Below are 19,645 nucleotides of genomic sequence, written 5' to 3'. Positions count from 1 at the left end.
CGGGCTGCTCTCGATGGTTATCTCTGGACGGATAGAGGGGATCGCGCAGGGTATTATGGGACAATAATGGCCGCGCTCAAGGTTTGGGATTGGCTTTCTGAGGCGATCTGAGTGAGGAGTGGCGGTGCCGGCGCCCCGAAATCTGGGACAGGAGGTCCCAAGAGTCGGGTTTGGTGAGGTGAGTGTCCTTTCTTTCTTCTTGACCTGCCCTTCGCCAATTACGGCAGCTCCAAGCGGCGGATATGGGTCCTTCGCTCAGGTTCCGGTCCGAGTTTGCGGTCTCGTCCCTGTCACCCAATTTGCCTTTCTTACCCTTGGGATGCTGCACCGGTCCGGGCTGTCCTGTCCTTTCTCCTTGATCTGGTCAGATACTGCTGCCTGGCTGCCCAGGGGTCATCCTGCACCCTTCTTTAGGCCTCTGCATTGGCCCCCTCCCAAGCAGAGGCCGAGCCTAAGTAGGGCTCCTTGTGTCTTTCTTCTCTGTCATAGTGGTATCTTTAGTATGTGATCTCCTCTACTAGAATGTCAACTCCAAGAGGGCGGGATTTTTGCCTGTTTTGTTCTTTGTTCTTTTCCTATTGCCCAGAACAGTGATTGTGTTACAGAAGGTATTCGATGAAAAATTGTTGAATGAGCAAATCTAGTTTTTCTAAATTTTCTATTCTTAATTGGCTTCTTTGTCACTAATCATTCTCCAGAATCCAGTCCTTTTAATTCCTTATTTGTTCTCATAAGCTAGTTAAGTCCTATCAGACTCCTCGTCTTGTGCTATTGGGATCTTCCTTTGCTGTCTCTAGATATGTTTGTTTTCCTGTTCTCCATTAATCAGTTTAAATTCATTCATTCATTTATTCAGCAAACTTTATTTCACTAGGTGCTGGCTGTAGTAATAGCAAGATAGACAAGGTTCTCTTTGGCATCCTAGGAGTATATTTTTTAGTTCATGCTACTGTTGAGCATAGCATATATATGTTTACCTTCCTGTTTAGATTTCCTCACATGCACAGAAGTCACCAATATGCAGCTCTGTCTTTTCTCTTCTGCCTGATGGCATTTTTCAAAATGCAACTCTTGTGTCTGTGTTGATATTATGTTTGGCAATATTTCTCTGTAGAGCCATGCATGTTAATTAGAACTGGGCAAAACATCCTGGATTCTGGTGGTACCCTACACCTTGACAGTTCCTTTGCTTCACTGACTTGTTGAAAGAGGAGAATTATCCAAGCACCTAGAATCGGTGTATGTTTGTAAGTGGATGGTGTGTAATGGGATGTAAAGAGGAATGAATTTGATACACGTTGAGTGTCAGAAAATCTTATAATCACCTTAATAGTTTTCAGGAAACCATTTCATAACCTAGTGTTTCTCGTTAATATTTTTGGTGAACATGGATTGTTATTAAACAAGATCCCAACTGCCGTGAGGTAATTCTTTTCTACAAAACACAACTGGTCCAAAAAAATCCACTAGTATATGGATCACATAGTATATGGTAGCTTTATACCCCAGCATGTCTACTCTGCTGTATCTGTAGTTTAAAGGGAGGGAGAGGTAGAAGGGCTCATGTAGAAAATGTTGAGCCCCAATTAGTACAGAGAAGCATGGCAAATAAAATAACGTGACAGTTACTTTTATGTATGGCTTTATGGTTACAGAGAGCTTTCGCGTACACTTTCTTGTGGGATTCTTATAATAATTCCGTGGACTAAATAAAGCAAAAAATATTTCTGTTTCACAGATACAGAAATTATGCCTAACCAAATATTAAATTATCTGCTTACAATCATACAAGTAGAAAATATCAAAAGCTTGCATTCTAATTGAGGATTCTGACTTCAAATCTAGTGGTATTTCCCCTACAGTTCCTTTCTAGATGCCATCATGTTCTAGTAAGTGTCCTTCGTGAGGACTGTGCTTGCCTGGTATCCTCTTGGATCCCGGTGTTTGGTGGGTGTGTGAATGTGTGTCTCTGTTTCTGATGTGTATCAGAGTGGGAGTAGGAGGATCTTTTGAGATTGTCAGTGACATAATGGAAAGATTTTGGCAAGAGGTAGCTAAGCAAATCCTGGTCTTGATGGGGAGGTTAACTCCCTGAATATCCCTGTAACTTCAGTTATCCTGGGATATAGCAGAGCTATACCTTTTCTCCTTTTATATCCAATACAAAATGGGTTGTCTTCCTTCCACAGAAATCCCAGAGCCTGTCATGGAGGACACCAGCGAGGATGCCTCGATCCATCGATTGGAAGGCACTGATCTGGACTCTCAGGTTGGTGGTCTTATTTGTAAGACTAAAAGTGCAGCCAGTGAGCAGCATGTCTTCAAGGCCCCTGCCCCCCGTCCTTCCTTGCTGGGACTGGACTTGTTGGCTTCCCTGAAACGAAGGGAGCGAGAGGAGAAGGACGATGGAGAGGACAAGAAGAAGTCCAGAATCTCTTCCTACAAGGACTGGGAAGAGAGCAAAGATGACCAGAGAGATGCTGAGGAGGAAGATAGTGACCAAGCTGGCCGACATAGCCGAAAAGACAGGTAAAGGCTTTTGGATGGGTTGACCAAAAGGGAATGAGAATGGAGGCCAGGGAATAACATCCCATGTTGATTTCTGTTTTCTTGTTGGACATATAGATCTTTATGGTTTTATTATGATTCTGTAGTATTGAAGTAGATAGGAACTGATATTTTCTTCAGATGTGTGGGGAACATTCAAAGGTGACTAAAGACTAGAGCATAAAGATTAGAAATGATTTGGGTTGTTGCTATCAGTAAGCCTGTAAGGAGATTAAGTGGAAAAGGTCAGGCCACCCAGCCAGCCCCCCTTTGGGGGCAAGGTTTTTCTCCTAAGGAGGGGCCTTTTACCACTTGTCCTCTCTGTTTCAGGCATTATCGATCTGCTCGGGTAGAGACTCCATCCCATCCTGGTGGTGTGAGTGAAGAGTTTTGGGAACGCAGTCGGCAGAGAGAGCGGGAGCGGCGGGAACATGGCGTCTATGCCTCGTCTAAAGAAGAAAAGGATCGGAAGAAAGAGAGATCACGGGATCGAGACTCTGACCGCAAGAGAGACAGAGGTAACCAGCCCAGCCTAGTTCCTATAGCCCAGTAAGCATTTGAGCGGACATGTCAGCTTCTTTCCTGTTGCAGGAGTTTTTCTAATGCCTGATAATTAGGGAGCCCTGTTGGTGTTGATAGTGTTGGGGTTGGGAATAGCAGGCTGTTTAAGAACTGTCACTTGCAGCATAGCTGCTTGGCTTGAGTGTGTAGTTCTCATTTAATTATGAAAATTGGTGATAAAGGCGATACCAGGCAGTGTGTATAAGAAACCAGAATTTACAGTGGTGTTGGTGACAGAGAAAGGACAGTGCTGTGAAGCAAAGCTGGACATAGAATCCAACGCTGGCTTTGCTCAGTATTATTTAAATTTTATAGCTTATAGACTGGTAACCATTAACAGCTATTCATTGTAGACTTATAACTATTGTTTTTTGAATTCTTGCAGGAAAATAACTGTTACTGTGAGTTTGAAACTTTGTAGCCAGTAACTATTTTTTCCCCCCTGAAAGAATGGGGATATGTGAGTTTCAGGAGCCCATGGATCGCATTAGAGCAGTGCAGGTTGCACCTGTGAGTGAGTGGGAAGGCCTGTCTTTTCTCTAGGGTGAAGATGGGTGGAAGTTAGGATGGGACACACATTTTCTAAGTTCTGCACGTGGCTCTTGACAGATGAGAGGGATAGAAGCAGACACAGCAGCAGATCTGAGCGGGATGGAGGGTCAGAGCGCAGCAGAAGAAATGAACCGGAGAGCCCGAGACACCGACCTAAAGGTAGACCGAGCCGTTGCTTGTGGTGATTTGTCAGGGGTCAGTGTATACAAGGCAGCGTCCTCAGTTGATATGCCGTGGGCAGAGTCAACTGCTGGTTCCACTATGAACTTCTTGGACTACTTGGTTCTGAGTCAGGTTGGAAGGCCCTGGACCTCCCTGTTGAGACGGATATGCTCCTCTAAGTTGGTAGGCCAGTGGACTGAATGGCCAGTTTTCCAAATGGCAGGAAAGAATAGGGAGCTGGGGAACAGAAGAATTGATTAAAAATAATTATTTAGGGGTACCTGGGTGGCTCAGTTGGCTAAGCATCCAACTTTGGCTCAAGTCATGATCTCACGGTTCATGGGTTCGAGCCCCGCATCGGGCTCTGTGCCGTCAGTGTGGAGCCTGCTTGAGATTCATCCTCTCTCTCTCTCTCTCTCTCTCTCTCTCTCTCTCTCTGCTCCTCCCCCACTTGTGCACACACAACACACACTCAAAATAAATAAATAAACTTAAAAAAGTTGTTTATATTCAAGAGGAGTATGTTTGCTGAGAGAAATTGGATATTCTTCAAGATGTTGTAAACACATTAAAAAAAAGAAAAGTGTTATAAATACGTGAAAACTGGCCTATTAAAATCCAGATACCTTAAAAATTGTCAAGATTGTGTTACAAGTAGATATCAAGTCTATTGATAGTGAAAGAAAGAGATTTGGGGAATTCACTTTTTGCTGATAGCCCTAGAGCCGTGTCCCGGTGAAGTTAGAGGTTTCCGGTGGATGTGTTCTTTGTCGCCCCAGATGCAGCTACCCCTTCAAGGTCTACCTGGGAGGAAGAGGACAGTGGCTGTGGTTCCTCAAGGCGCTCGCAGTGGGAATCGCCTTCCCCGACACCTTCCTATCGAGATTCTGAGCGGAGCCATCGGCAATCCAGTCGAGATCGCGATAGGTGATGTTCTGGGCAGAGCAGCCCAGTTTCTCTGGGTGGGTGGCAAAGGGTGGACGTGATGAGGGCAAAGGGATCTGGGCTGGGGGGAACAGATGGCAGCTGGGGAACATGTCTCAGCTTAGTGACTTAGTGATGCTGGTTACACGGTCTCCCAGGTCCGTGAGGAGCAGGTACTCAGATGACACACCTCTGCCAACCCCATCCTACAAATACAACGAATGGGCCGATGACAGGAGACACCTGGGGTCCACACCCCGTCTGTCCAGGGGCCGAGGTAAGGCAGGGGGAGGGAGGGGGACAGGGAAGCGGGATCACTTGTCCCAGTGAGGCTGAGCAAAGCTGTGCTTCTGGAGCTGTGCGGCTTTGCAGGGCTCTTGGTGGGGCTGGGGGTGTTTGGACTGACCTGCTGCGTGTTCTCCTTCAGGAAGACGGGAGGATGGCGAAGAAGGAATTTCATTTGACACAGAAGAGGAACGGCAGCAGTGGGAAGATGACCAGAGGGTAAAAACCTTATGTCTTTGAGGCACCGAATGAGGAGTGGTGGACCTCCATGGGTGAATGGGCCACAAGTGACGCTCTAGTGGAACTGGACTTCCATGAGGGCAGTTAGCACTGGACAGTCTCTAGAGCCGAGCTGGATTCAGTCCCGAAGCCTCGGAGTCTCTCCAGAGGCACAGGCTCCTCTGTGAAACTTCTCACCTGCCACTGGCAGACCTGTTTTAGTTAAGCGTTGGTGCCACCGTGTGGTGAATGTAAGAAGTGCCGTCACGATGGGCGGCCACATAGTCCTTCCCCGCCTGTGTCCTCCACATGGCTCGTCCTAGAGCACATGGTCTTCCTCCTGCACCTCCCACAAACATTGCTCCACCACACCAGTGACTTCTCACCAGACACCTCCCCTCTGGTCTTGTCTTGCACATAAACTCGATCTCTTCCTTGTTTTCACCGCTCTGTCACATCGCTGCAGCAAGCTGACCGGGACTGGTACATGATGGATGAGGGATACGATGAGTTCCACAACCCCCTGGCCTACTCCTCCGAGGACTATGTGAGGAGGCGGGAGCAGCACCTACATAAACAGAAGCAGAAGCGCATTTCTGCTCAGCGGAGGCAGATCAATGAGGTGGGCTGCTGGCGGTAGCTGGAGTGAACCCGGCTGGTGTTGGGCATGTGGGAGAAGTGCGGGCTTTGTGCACATGGTGGCAGCGCAGCTGGCCTCTTGTCGCTGAAGTATTGGGTGTCGCTGTGCCTCTAGAGTCTGAGGAGGGTGGGCGTAGAGCCTTTCAGTAGTTATCTCCTAACCTCTCTCTCTCGTAGTCCTCCTTCCGTGCTGGGATGGGAACTAGTAGGGTGTTCTTTGTGTCTCTGAGTGGGGCCGCGGACGCTCGCCATTTGTGTGTCCGTATAGAGGTTCTGACTCACACATAAAGGGCTGCTGCTTGGAAAAAATGTCGCCGGTGGTTTGGGATCAGTCACTTTTCTTTCTTAGGAGCCACAGAGTACAGAGGCCTGTGACACGTCTACGGCCCAGGCCTTGCGTGGCCCTTCTCTCAGGACTTGATGTGTGGACTCTCCCAGTGACCTTTCAGATGCCTTGTGGTTTCAGTCTGAGCGCGGCCCCCCCGTTGTGTTCTCATAGGATAACGAGCGCTGGGAGACCAACCGCATGCTCACCAGTGGAGTGGTCCATCGGCTAGAGGTGGACGAAGACTTTGAAGAGGACAGCGCAGCCAAGGTGCATCTGATGGTGCACAACCTGGTTCCTCCCTTCCTTGATGGACGCATCGTCTTCACCAAGCAGGTGAGGCCGCTGGGGCCTGAGAGAAGAAAGCTCAGATAGAATTGAGCTGAGAGTGGGGGGAAAAAAAAGAGGAAAAAAAAGCCCCCATCCCAATAGGATAGAAATCCTTTCATTTATTAGGGCTGTCATGAAGTGGACCTTCCTGTTGAATGTAACGATCAGTGGAGAATTCCTCTTTTTCCCTAACCTACAGCCAGAGCCTGTGATTCCAGTTAAGGATGCTACTTCTGACCTGGCCATTATTGCCCGGAAAGGCAGTCAAACAGTGCGGAAGCACAGGGAGCAGAAGGAACGCAAAAAGGTTGGTTTCTTGTCCTTTGGGGCCTGGGACAATTTTTAGAAATTGCATGAGATCTCACGGGTAGAGGTCCTCTTGGAAGTTTGAGGACACTCACACAGCAAGAACCAGCTGTTGGAGGAGGGCTTCGTGTTCCTCCACCAAGGCCTTTGTTAAGACAACCACAGGGCCCGATGCTCTGGTGGCTTGAGGTAGAAGAAGGGAATGTGGGCGCCGGGCCACTGCGGCTTTGTGGGAATTTACCACCTGCTAGATGGAGCCTCCTGTGCAAGTGGGATTGGTTTTCCATGGACCACAGTCGTGTTACACGATGGAGCAGACTTTCCGTATTTTTTTTAGGCTCAACACAAACACTGGGAACTGGCTGGAACCAAGCTGGGAGATATAATGGGTGTCAAAAAAGAGGAAGAGCCCGATAAAGCGCTGACAGAAGACGGTAAAGTGGACTATAGGTAGGAGTCTTGGTCGGCAGTGGGCTGTCTCCTGGGCCTGGGGCCCTCAAGGACACTTGCTGGGGAACTGAGAGAATTTGTGGCTCATGAACAGAAAAATTAGGTCACTTTGGATCTTCTAGTCTGTTCTCATCCTTTCCTCCTGGTCTCTCTTCTACCATCTTCAGCTTTTCCTAGATATTATTCCTGCCACCACCACTACTACTGCTATAGGAGTGACCTCAGTGCCTGTCAGCGTTAAATGCCTCACAGATACTGACTGAATTCTCAACGACAATCCCACGAGATAGGTGCTCTCCTTCCCATTTTTCGTGTGCAGAGGATGAGACGCAGGAGGTTAAGTAACTTGTTTGAGGTCACCCAGCTGTAAATGGAGCGATGCTCAGACCCAGACATTGTAGCTTTGGAGCCTGGTGTCGTAGTCATGGTGCTGAAGTGTACTTCTGATGTTCAGTGTTGGAAGGTAGGCTTCACCCCCTTAGATTTCAGTTTAATGGAAGGAAGAACCACTTTTAACAGTGTTTTGAAAATAGGAAAGATTGTTTTTACCAGGGAGTGGCTTCCCTGTTCATAGAGGTATTTAAGCAGATGGTACATAGCTGCCTGTTGGGGTTCACACATTGGGTAGATGGCTGGACTCAAATGTCCCTCTTGAATCTCATCCTTTGAACATACTGAAGTCTTACTGAACTGGCATCCAAGTGAATAATTCCCTGCACCCCTCTGAGAAATAACCCAAATGAGAAGTCAGTACTGATGGTCAGCCCTTGTTAGATTATAAATGTAATCCCGTAGGCATTAATTGTTAGCTGACTGAGAGTGATGGAGAAATTAGAATAGGAAGCCTGACAGGGTGTGGGGGAGGTCTGAAAGGGGGACAGGTCTCTTGGGAGAGTGGCGGGCAGTAGACACGTGGACACCCACTGAACCGCACTCTCTTTGAGTGCAGCACTCTTTGGGCAGCACTGAACCGCTCTCTCTTTGTAGTCTTGGGAAAATTACAAAGTTCTTTGGAGTCTAGGCGTGTATACATGTGTCAGATATTTGTGTGCTTTCAGTAGAAGCTGGAGGTCACTACTAAGTGGGACTGTTTTTTCTCACAATTCTTTGAAAACGAAGTTTTACAGACCATGCCGTCCTGCCAGGAGAAGAGAGGAGGTCTGACCCTGGTCAGGATTCTGTAGCCATGACTCCTCCATTTAGCCTTTCGAGCATTGAGCATTGTGCTGGGTATTCTGTACAAGATAATTACCTGGTGATCTCAGCTCCTCTTCTGGTTGAGCTTTTTGGGGCAGAGAACTGGCCCATTTGTTAACCTGAACTCCTCTGAGTCATACTTAGTTTTCTTTGCCTAGGGAATATTGGGTATGTTGTGGATGATGGTTCTCAGACCGCAGTTCTAGTCCCTTAGGCCAGAGGAGACGAGAAACATCTTGGATCACCTGGCTGCTCTAGTGACTCAAAGATTTCTTGCGTCTTGTTGAGGTGGGTCTTGTTCTTGGGTGTAGGAAGAAGGACAGTAACCCAGTCAGGAAAAACAGTGTGGGAAATTGTGCAGGGTGCTTAGGCTGCTGTGTGTTCTCAGGACGGAGCAGAAGTTTGCGGATCACATGAAGAAAAAGAGTGAAGCTAGCAGTGAATTTGCCAAAAAGAAGTCGATTCTGGAGCAGAGGCAGTACCTGCCCATCTTTGCTGTGCAGCAGGAGCTACTCACTATTATCAGGTAACTCGTCTAGGAATTCCATTGTTGACTTGGTGTCCCTTGGGTCCCTTGTGTTTACTTAGTAGCTCTTTTACTTTGGGCTGTTGCATCTGGTAGAGAAGGGAAAGAATTTTTTCTTATCTGACCTCCATACCCTGGGCTACTTTGCATGAAGTAATAAGCAAAATGGCTTTGCTCTGTTATATTTCGTTTGTTTAAACCTCACCATCTTCTTTTTTTTTTAATGTTTTATTTATTTATTTTGAGAGAGGCGGGGGGCATGAGCAGGGAGGGGCAGAGAGAAAGAGAGAATCCTAAGCAGGCTCTGTGCTGTCCATGCAGAGCCCGATGTGGGGCTCGATCTCACAAACCATGAGGTCATGATCTGAGCTGAAACCAAGACTTAGATGCTTAACTGACTGAGCCACCTAGCACCTCTAAACCTTACCATCTTCTAGACATTGTAGGGGGTGTCTTCATTCGGGGCTGTTTTCCCAGGGAAATCTGCCTTTAAGCAGGCATGCTCCTTGGATAGCCAGACATAGGCATAGGAAGTGGCAGCGTCTTGTTGGAGGATTGGAAGTGGCCATCCGCCTGGCCTGATTTGTCCTTCGTCTTCTTTCCCTTGTAGAGATAACAGCATCGTGATTGTGGTTGGAGAAACAGGGAGCGGCAAGACCACCCAGCTGACACAGTACTTGCATGAAGACGGTTACACGGACTATGGGATGATTGGGTGCACCCAGCCTCGGCGTGTGGCTGCCATGTCGGTGGCCAAGAGAGTCAGTGAAGAAATGGGAGGAAGCCTTGGTGAGGAGGTGAGTGGGCACGAGGGCTGATCTGTACAGCTTCCGTCCTTTTGAGCTGACTTCCTAAGGCCTGGGCCCAGCATGGGGTATGTGGGCAGTGAGCTGGGGCCCAGAGCTTCTGAGCTGTCTCTCCCTGACTTTCAGGTGGGTTATGCCATCCGCTTTGAAGACTGCACCTCAGAAAACACCTTGATCAAATACATGACTGATGGGATCCTGCTCCGGGAGTCCCTCCGGGAAGCAGACTTGGATCACTATAGTGCCATCATCATGGACGAGGCCCACGAGCGCTCCCTCAACACTGACGTGCTCTTTGGGCTGCTGCGGGAGGTGAGGGCTGTGGGGCACAGTCTGTCTGCACTCTTGGGGCTTTGATGCATGCCCTGTTGGTAGTTCATGACTGAGGTGCTCCGGGTGGGCTGGGGTCTCGCCTGGGGGAGCCAAGAGGGTCTCTGACAGGCCTGAGTTTGCTGAGGCCTCCAGGTTGCCAGGTGGAGACCTGGGTTGTAGTTTATTCTGTTCTTGCTCAGCCAAGAGACTCCGGGTTCTCTTGGCTGTGGCTGTATGGGTTCGGTCCTCAGGACCGTTAGGAATCTAATGTGCCCATCTGTCAGCTTCAGCTTGTTTCATCTGGGAGTAATGTTGCTGAGATTGGTGGGAGGGAGCCAAGGGTTCCAAATCTATAGGGAAGCCTCGGACTGACCTCTTCTCTCAGGTGGTGGCTAGGCGCTCAGACCTGAAGCTCATTGTCACATCGGCTACTATGGATGCAGAGAAATTTGCTGCCTTTTTCGGGAATGTTCCCATCTTCCACATCCCTGGTCGTACCTTCCCTGTTGACATTCTCTTCAGCAAGGTACTGAGGCCTCCTCTTTGAACCATTCCTGACCTCTGATGAGAAGTCAGTTGGACGGCATGGGGTAGGGAACTGAGCCAGGAAAGGTTTTTGGGGTTACCATGGGGCAGATGGGGTACTCTGTAGCTCTAGGTCTGAGACACAAAGGACTGTACTCGGGGGAGGTCTAGTTTTATTCTTTCGTTAGAGTAGCATTGCAGGGCCCAGAGAGGGCAGTCAGGCCCATCTGTAGCCCTGAAAGTCCACTGGCTCTATCCCTATACCAGTGACTGATCACCAGTTCCTGAGGGATGTCCAACCTACATTTCTCTCGATGCTTCCCTTTGACCATGTCTCTGACTGGTGTTGCAGACGCCGCAGGAGGATTACGTGGAGGCCGCGGTGAAGCAGTCCTTACAGGTGCACCTGTCGGGGGCCCCCGGGGATATCCTTATCTTCATGCCTGGCCAAGAGGACATTGAGGTGCGTGCCTTGGTCATGACCATGATGAGCAGGTAGGATCCTACATATGGGAGTTTGGGGCTCTGGTATCTCATGGCTCCTCTCTGTGCCCTCAGGTGACCTCAGACCAGATTGTGGAACATCTGGAGGAACTGGAGAATGCACCTGCCTTGGCCGTGCTGCCCATCTACTCCCAGCTGCCTTCTGACCTCCAGGCCAAAATTTTCCAGAAGGTGTGATAGCAAGAATATGTGTCTTGGGTACCCACCTTTGGGTCTTCCTGGATTCTCCCAAGGGAGGACTAGAGAGAGGGTGTTACTTTCCCTGCAGGGGTGGGGTGTGCTCTTTGCCCTGTGGAGTCTTTCCTACCCGAGGGCCTACAGCCTTCCCTCTTTGTACATCCTGCCTGGTTCTAGGCTCCAGATGGAGTTCGGAAGTGTATCGTTGCCACCAACATTGCCGAGACATCTCTGACTGTCGATGGCATCATGTTTGTTATTGACTCTGGTTATTGCAAATTAAAGGTAAGAAACGACACAGGCACTAGGGCCCTGGGCCTTCACCTGAAGCTAACCCAATGTTGTAGGTGGTGGGAAGGCAGGCCCTGGGTCTTTAGCTCTTAAACAAGGGATGGACTTGAATTTAAGAGGCTAACATTTGAGTGCTGATTTTGCTGTGCACTTGATTGACTTAATCTTTGTGATAACGCCATGAGTTAGATGATTTAATAACTCTGTGCAGATCACAGAGCTGGTATTTGTGGGGAAATTTCTTGAGGTTTCTGGTTTCAAAAGGATGGCTGCCAGGGCACCAAGGTGGCTCCGTGTGTTAAGCGACTGACTTGTTATCTCAGCTCAGGTCTTGATCTTAGGGTCATGAGTTCACGCCCTGTAGTGGGCTCAACACTGGGCATGAAGCCTACTTAAAAAGGAAAAAGGATGGCTGTCTGCATTGCTACAACACTGTACTCTGTGCTGCGTAGCAACCAGGGTTTGTCTGTCTTTGTCTCAAGGTTGCCTCCCCCTTTCCCCTTACTCTATGCTTAATCAGCTCTTTATTGTCCCCTCCTAGGTCTTCAACCCCAGGATTGGCATGGATGCTCTACAGATCTATCCCATCAGCCAGGCCAATGCCAACCAGAGGTCAGGGCGAGCCGGCAGGACGGGCCCAGGTCAGTGTTTCAGGTAGGAGTCCTGTGCTAGCCTGCTCTCTGGGGCAGCGCTGGGATTGCTGAGTGTGGAGCCCAGGCTGGGGCAGTGGGGATTGGACTGTGATCCAGCAGAGGGATGCTGGCCCTAGGATCCCTGAGGCTCGGGACTGATGGTGGGGCTGCCACTTGGTGGTTTGCTCCTCATATGCTGCTGAGCCAAAGAGTAGCCTTTCCAGATGGCTTGGAGGTCTGAGCAGCTTTGGGTGTCAGGCAGTCCCATGTTGAACATACCTGCACCTGAAGACTCGCACAGGCTAAGTCTGAGCAGATTATATCATGGCTCCTGTTACACTTCTGCAGTTATTTTTTCTGATTTTCGTGTTTTAAAAAATAACGTATTCGCTACAGAAATTGAGAAAATACAGAAGAGCATAAAGAAAACAAAACCGAGCCATAAATCTCGTCCCAGGCTCATTGGTTCCAGAAATGAAACAAATATGTAGGAGACTCCAGCAGAAGAGTCAATTGGCAGGACTGATTTGAATGGGTGGAAATCTGGGATTCAGAGAGAACAAGGCAGGTGGGGGAAGAAATGAGAACTTGTCCTCCCTGCCTGTGGCTTTCTTCCGTACTGACCTCTGTGGGGTGCAGGTGCAGGGCAAAGCTGGGGTAGCATTGGGTCTTCCACTGCAGGGACCCCTGCGCGGGCAGCTGGGCCCCGAGGCGGTAGATGCAGCAGTGTGTGGTCTTCTTCCCGGCAGGCTCTACACCCAGAGCGCCTACAAGAACGAGCTCCTGACGACCACGGTGCCCGAGATCCAGAGGACTAACCTGGCCAACGTGGTGCTGCTGCTGAAGTCCCTCGGGGTGCAGGACCTGCTGCAGTTCCACTTCATGGACCCGCCCCCCGAGGACAACATGCTCAACTCCATGTATCAGCTCTGGATCCTCGGGGCCCTGGACAACACAGGTGCCGAGCCCCGGGAGCTGGAGGCGGGGGTGGTGGTGGTGGTGCTCACGGGCTCTGGCGGTCGGTTTCGCTCCTCGTTTACTTCACTGTGTCCACCGAATGTCTGGATTCGCTCCTCTCCCAGGTGGGCTGACCTCGACTGGGCGGCTGATGGTAGAGTTCCCGCTGGACCCGGCCCTGTCCAAGATGCTCATCGTGTCCTGTGACATGGGCTGCAGCTCCGAGATCCTGCTCATTGTGTCCATGCTCTCGGTGCCAGCCATCTTCTACAGGCCCAAGGTGGGTGGTGGTGGCCCCTCTGCTCTCCTCGAAGCTGCAGGGGGCTTTACCGGCTTGAGGAAGGGTTAGAGAGGACTGGTTTCTTTCTGTATCATTAAAATGGAACGGAGGCATGGGAGTCAAAGTTTCCAAAGAGTGGTATTACTGCTTTCTGTTAAGCAGGTTGGGGTAGGGGAAAGCATGGGCTAGATCAGTGGTTTTCAGGTGATTTGGAAATTTCTTATCGTCTGGTATAGTTGTGCCTGAGCTGTCACGTTTTAGAGTAGATGTTTTGTCAGAAGCTATGTTATTTTCCCTGGATCGTTAGGGTAACACACTGATGTGTTTAAAGCTGTGCGTGCAGGCAGGTAACAGTGTGAAAAGCTCCGGGATCCTCCCAGTGGGCCTGGACTCCCCGTGCTTACAGTAAGGGTCCTTTTTCCTTCCTAGGGCCGAGAGGAGGAGAGTGATCAAATCCGGGAGAAGTTTGCTGTCCCCGAGAGTGATCATTTGACCTACCTGAATGTCTACCTGCAGTGGAAGAATAATAATTACTCCACCATCTGGTGTAACGATCATTTCATCCATGCCAAGGCCATGCGGAAGGTGGGGGCAGTCGCCCAGATAAGCAGGATGTTGGGGTGAGGCGGGGAGGCAGGAGGAGGCAGGCTTCATCCTTGCCTGCCCTGTGTCCTTCTCTAGGTCCGGGAGGTGCGGGCTCAGCTCAAGGACATCATGGTACAGCAGCGGATGAGCCTGGCCTCGTGTGGCACTGACTGGGACATCGTCAGGAAGTGTATCTGTGCTGCCTATTTCCACCAGGCAGCCAAGCTCAAGGTGAGCCCAGAGGAGCCTGAGGGAGTTGTGGCCCTTTCCTGGCCTGATAATCATACCAGCACAGAGTTCTTTCATTCTCATTGTACAGTCCTGCAGACCTGGGTTTTCCCCACCAAGGCCTTTGTCAAGACCTGGGATGGAGTGGCTGCCCAGATGAGCAGCATTGTCCTGATGTGGCCACCTTTTGTGTCTCTTCCCTAGGGAATCGGGGAGTATGTGAATATCCGGACAGGGATGCCCTGCCACTTGCACCCCACCAGCTCCCTCTTTGGAATGGGCTACACCCCAGACTACATAGTGTATCACGAGCTGGTCATGACCACCAAGGTGAGTCTTCTCTGACGCAGTTCACTTGACGTGGGCCTACCTGGCTGGGCTGGGCCTTTGTAACCCTCCATTGCCTTCCTGTGTGAGCTTTGAGCCTGGGAGACTTGAGGCCACATGTGTTGCTTTGAGACGAATTGAAAGGATTTGAGGATGCTTACTTGGAATTAACCTTCAGATGCCAGTGACCTCAGCTATGCCAGCAGGATTGTTACTTGCTGCCAGGGATGAGCAACCCCTGTTGGTGTCATTAGAAGGGCTTTCTGGGGAGCCTGGGTGGCTCAGTTGGTTAAGTGTCTGACTTCAGCTCGGGTCATGATCTCATGGTGTGTGAGTTCAGGCCCTACATTGGGCTCTGTGCTGACAGCTCAGAGCCTGGAATCTGCTTCGGATTGTGTCTCCCTCTCACTCTGCCCTTCCCCCGCTCACACTCTGTCTGTATCTCAAAAATAAATAAACATTTAAAAATTAAAAAAAAAAAAAAGGCTTTCTGAGGGGTTAGGCCTTTTCTCTTGGATACTGGGCGTGGGGGAGGGGCATTTTTTCAAGTATGGAGGGATTTGGGAGAAAGGATTAAAATTCCAGTGTCTGGGGCTTATGTCTGCCTTTTTCAGCCTCACAGGGCTGGGGGTCAGGCCCTTCCCACGTAGGTCCCGATTGTGGAACTACTTGGCAAGGGACGGCCCAAAGCATTGGCCTTCCTCTGACCACCGCTTTGTGACCCTTCTGCCTGCAGGAGTACATGCAGTGTGTCACTGCTGTGGATGGAGAGTGGCTGGCGGAGCTGGGCCCCATGTTCTACAGCGTCAAACAGGCGGGAAAGTCTCGGCAGGTAAGCATCCCGCGCTCGCCACGGAGGTTCTGTTTGCCCGTGGGACCCATTTTTCGCACAGCCCGGGATTGAAGACACGTCCTCACCTGACCCCTGTCCTCCTTACTTCTCTCTCAAACATAAAAGCTGTGATGGAGCCAGGTTGCTATGGTAGGTTTTCGCCCATCTGCTCCAGTTGCTTGGTCGGATGAGCCTTTTAAAAAAAACCTTATTATTGAAAAGTCCAAATATTCGTAGAAGTATAAAAAACAGTATAGGGAGCCGTCATGTATTCCTTACCGAATCTCGATAATGTTCAACATGTTGGTCAGACTTATTTGGCTTATTCCTCCTCTTCTCCATACGCTAATTTTTTTTCTTAGAAAAAATTTTAAAGCCTCTCTCTGACACTTTATTTCACCAATAAATACTTGAGTAAACATCTCTAAAAAGACTGGTTTTTAAAATGTAACCTTTTTGCCATTATCACTCACAGAATTAATCCTTAATGTCTTCCAGTCCTTATTCATATTTTGTCTTTTGTTTCAAAGATAAACTCGTATGATTTGATTTGCTTGAATCAGAATCTGAATGTTACAGTTAGTTGGTATATGTGTAAGTGTTATGTTCTAGAATGTGCTCTGTTCTCATTCTTTATTATGGCATTGATTACTTGGAGAGACTAGGTCACTTGTAGAATATTCCATTTTCTGTATTTGGCCAATTGCTTTTCGTGATGGCGTTTAACTTGTGCCTCTGTCCCATGTTCTTTCTGTAAACTAGTAATTAATCCAAAAGCCTGATAAGATTCAGGTTCAGCTGTGTTGGGCAAAGATGCACAAATGCGTGCAGTGCTGTGAACTTCCTTTTAGATCCTGTCAGGAAGCACGTAAGGGCTGGTGGCCCCACTTTTGGGGATGCTGAGAGTGGTCAGTGGTTCTGCCTGATCCCTCCAGGATAGATTGTCTCCCTGCCACTCCACCTCCTCATGGTCTTTGCGTACGTGGATGGCTGCTGCCTCGAGCTGTCCTTCAGGGCTTCAGACTGTGGGGGGCTTTCCTTCCTCTCTTGTCTGTACTGTCCACACTGGGTCTGTGCACACCTTCCTTATGTCTGTTCTTCCCAGCCAGCTGATCGTGTCTTCCCTATTTCTTGTACTTCCTGGCATTACTGTGAACTTGGTAAGAGAGTGAAAGTACTTACGGAATTGAGTGGAGAGCTGAGACACGATAGGGTTAGGACTGAATCGTGTCGTGTCTGTCTTGAATCAGCGAATCGGCCTCAAAAGAATAGACGGCCTTGGTGTTGGGGCAGGGAGCCACGTGGCCCCGTCTCTGGGAGCTGGCACTGTGTACACGGCACCTGGCTTGTGGTGGGGAGATGGGTGGGACAAGGCTCTCCACCTGCTGGTGGTGGTCCCCAGTACCTCGCCCTCCCTTTTCTAGGAGAACCGCCGACGGGCCAAAGAGGAAGCCTCTGCCATGGAGGAGGAGATGGCACTGGCTGAGGAGCAGCTGCGAGCCCGCCGGCAGGAGCAAGAAAAGCGCAGCCCCCTGGGCAGTGTCAGGTGGGCTGCGGCCTCGGGACCCTGGCTGGGATGGTGCCTGCCCCTGGGAGGCTCTGGGGAGCAGCCCGATAGACTGAGCAGGTCCCCATGCAGGCCGGTGATCTAAGAGAATTTGAGTGTGTGGAGCTGAGCTGGTCACAGAAGTTGACTGGTTCCATGGAGGCATGGGAGGAGTTCCAGACATACTCTCAAGGGGCAGTGATACATCTGCAGCTCCTGGTCATTGTCACGTTGTACTGAGGCCTGCGGTGGGCTGGAGAAGTAGGCAGGGCTTATAGCTCTACCGACAGGCTAGGGCTTGGAAATCATGTGGAGACGGGAGGAGAGTCTTGGGCTTCTGTGTCTGCTGGTGCCTGGAGTTAGGTCAGACTTCACAGGTGAAGGGCATAGTTCTCCACAAGACTGCCTTCACTTCAGGGGCACCTGGGTGGCTCAGCCAGTCAAGTGTCCAGTTGGAGCTTGGGTCGTGATCTTGCACTCTGTGAGTTCAAGCCCCGTGTCAGGCTCTGTGCTGACAGTTTGGAGCCTGGAACCTGCTTCAGATTCTGTGTCTCCCTCTCTCTCTCTCTGCCCCTCCCCTGCTCACGCTCTGTCTCTCTCTGAAAAAAAAAAAAAAAAAAAGACTGCCTTTACTTCAGACACCAGCTATAACTTGGGGTGTGCTAAAGATCCCTCTCACTTCTGACCAACTTGCTACATATTTGGGGATCTGCATGGACTCCCCCGCCATTTGATAACTTGCTAGAATAAGTTGCTAGAATAACTCACAGAACTCAGGAAAGTACTGTGTTTGAGATTACAATTTTATTATAGCCAAAGGTTACAAATCAGCACCAAGGGAGAGATGCATAGAGTGAGGTCTGGGATGGTCCCAAATGAGAAGCTTCCGTTGTCCTCGGGGCCACATTACCCTCCTGGCCCATTGGTGTGTGATAGTATGCACAGAGCATTGCTAGCCAGGGAAGCTTCAGCGTCCAGAGCTTTATTGGGGTTTCATTACATAGTCACGAATGGTTGAGTGTATATCCATGTGATTGACTCAGTCTCCAGCTTCCTTTCCATAGAGGCTGAGCTGATATCATGAGGCTCAAAGTATAGCCTTCTGGTCACGTACTTGGTTTTTCTTTAAAAAAATTTTTTTTTTTAACGTTTATTTATTTTTGAGACAGAGAGAGACAGAGCATGAACGGGGGAGGATCAGAGAGAGGGAGACACAGAATCCGAAACAGGCTCCAGGCTCTGAGCTGTCAGCACAGAGCCCGACGCGGGGCTCAAACTCACGGACCGCGAGATCATGACCTGAGCCGAAGTCGGCCGCTCAACCGACTGAGCCACCCAGGCACCCCACGTACTTGGTCTTTCTAGCTGGGCCAGCCCTTATCCTGAGTCCTCTTGTTAGGATAAACTATCAGATGTTACCGTGTGTAACAGGGACACTCAATCCCTCTGGAAATCTCGAGGTTTTAGAGATGACCTCCCAGGACTGGGGACTAGGGCCAGCCAGATTCTTTATTAGAAGGTGGAGTGGCCTTCTGGTGAGGTGGCTGGAAGACTGCTTCCATAGCTCACCTGGGAGGCATGAAAGGAATTGTTAAAAAATCTACCTGCCAACAGTCCTTGGTGGGTATCAGAGTCAGGTGGTGCTGTTACTGTGCTCCCCATCACAAATGGGGATGGCAGCAGGGGGGAAATGTGCTGGGGGAGAAGACCGTTCAGCCCCAAAGCCTGCTCACACACAGAAAGAGCAAGGCCTCAGGCTCCTTGCTGTGCTGTGCATCCTGGTTGGCGTGAGTAGCAGTGTGATTCCTCACCCCTCTTTCCGTGTCTCCAGGTCTACAAAAATCTACACTCCAGGTCGGAAGGAGCAAGGGGAACCCATGACCCCACGCCGCACGCCAGCCCGCTTTGGGCTCTGAGCCGAGGCTCTCCCTGCAGAGGATGCAGCGTGTATTGAGTCCTGAGCCCTGTGGCCAGAGCATCCGGGGCCTGCCAACAAAACCCTTTCATCTGCGCACTTTCGTCTGTGTACATCACAGCCCCCAGGGAAGCTCCTGCAGGGGCCAGCTATACAACAGAGGGAGTGGCAGTTCCTTGGTGCAGGGGTGCAGGTCAGGGTACGGAGCAGCGAGAGCTGCCAGGGCAGTGAGAGCTGGCCAGACCCACTGTGTCCAAATAAACCATTCCTGGGACGCTTGGTGTATAAATGACTTGGCCGTAACTATGGTTTTTTAAAATTCTCTGTAAAGCAGCAAAATAGACCTACAGGGAATTGTAATTTGGTTATAATTCAGGATTTGGAAATAAATTTATTGTTTGTAAAATGTTATTGCATTTTGGACTGTTCCTTTTTCCCTCGCTGCCCTAAATTACATAATGATAGAAGATGGGCAAGACGCCGACTTGACTTTCTTTAGGTGGCTCCTTCTAAAATCTCACCTCACCTTATTTCTGTTCTCCAGGCAGTCCTCTTAGAAAAGGGTTGGCAGGGTGGGACACAGCTGGCAGGGACAGATAATGGCCTGGGGCACTAGGCGGGCCAAACTGAGGGCGCCTCACTGTTCCCAGGGCTGGTGGGCAGGACGAGGCTGGCCAACAGCCAAGTGGGAGGGAGGTGAGTAGC

At 49.9% G+C, this 19,645-nt stretch overlaps 1 protein-coding gene across 1 annotated transcript; it reads left to right on the top strand.

Moving 5' to 3' along the window:
• Nucleotides 1-13: 13 nt before the first annotated feature.
• DHX38 (DEAH-box helicase 38) lies at nt 14-19,312 on the top strand. The gene is made up of 27 exons (XM_042920842.1): nt 14-178; nt 2,190-2,529; nt 2,878-3,065; nt 3,718-3,819; nt 4,602-4,749; nt 4,905-5,023; nt 5,174-5,250; nt 5,717-5,872; nt 6,389-6,550; nt 6,744-6,851; nt 7,188-7,300; nt 8,886-9,023; nt 9,634-9,820; nt 9,956-10,141; nt 10,527-10,667; nt 11,019-11,129; nt 11,225-11,341; nt 11,525-11,632; nt 12,180-12,292; nt 13,020-13,228; nt 13,353-13,507; nt 13,937-14,092; nt 14,189-14,323; nt 14,525-14,650; nt 15,384-15,479; nt 16,904-17,025; nt 18,857-19,312. Exons 2-27 carry the CDS (start codon nt 2,207-2,209, stop codon nt 18,939-18,941), a joined length of 3,681 nt encoding a protein of 1,226 aa, XP_042776776.1. The 5' UTR covers nt 14-178; nt 2,190-2,206; the 3' UTR covers nt 18,942-19,312.
• The last annotated feature ends 333 nt before the right edge of the window (nt 19,313-19,645 follow it).

Source organism: Panthera leo, chromosome E2, assembly GCF_018350215.1.
Source record: "Panthera leo isolate Ple1 chromosome E2, P.leo_Ple1_pat1.1, whole genome shotgun sequence".
Lineage (NCBI taxonomy): Eukaryota > Metazoa > Chordata > Mammalia > Carnivora > Felidae > Panthera > Panthera leo.
This window is presented reverse-complemented; position numbering and strand designations above follow the sequence as displayed.

Excerpts from the sequence above, each read along its gene's own strand:
- DHX38 (XM_042920842.1), top strand. The coding sequence starts at position 2,207 with ATGGAGGACACCAGCGAGGATGCCTCGATCCATCGATTGGAAGGCACT. Across the intron at positions 10,668-11,018 it reads TTGACATTCTCTTCAGCAAG|ACGCCGCAGGAGGATTACGT; the intron begins GTACTGAGGCCT and ends CTGGTGTTGCAG. Across the intron at positions 14,324-14,524 it reads ACCAGGCAGCCAAGCTCAAG|GGAATCGGGGAGTATGTGAA; the intron begins GTGAGCCCAGAG and ends TCTCTTCCCTAG.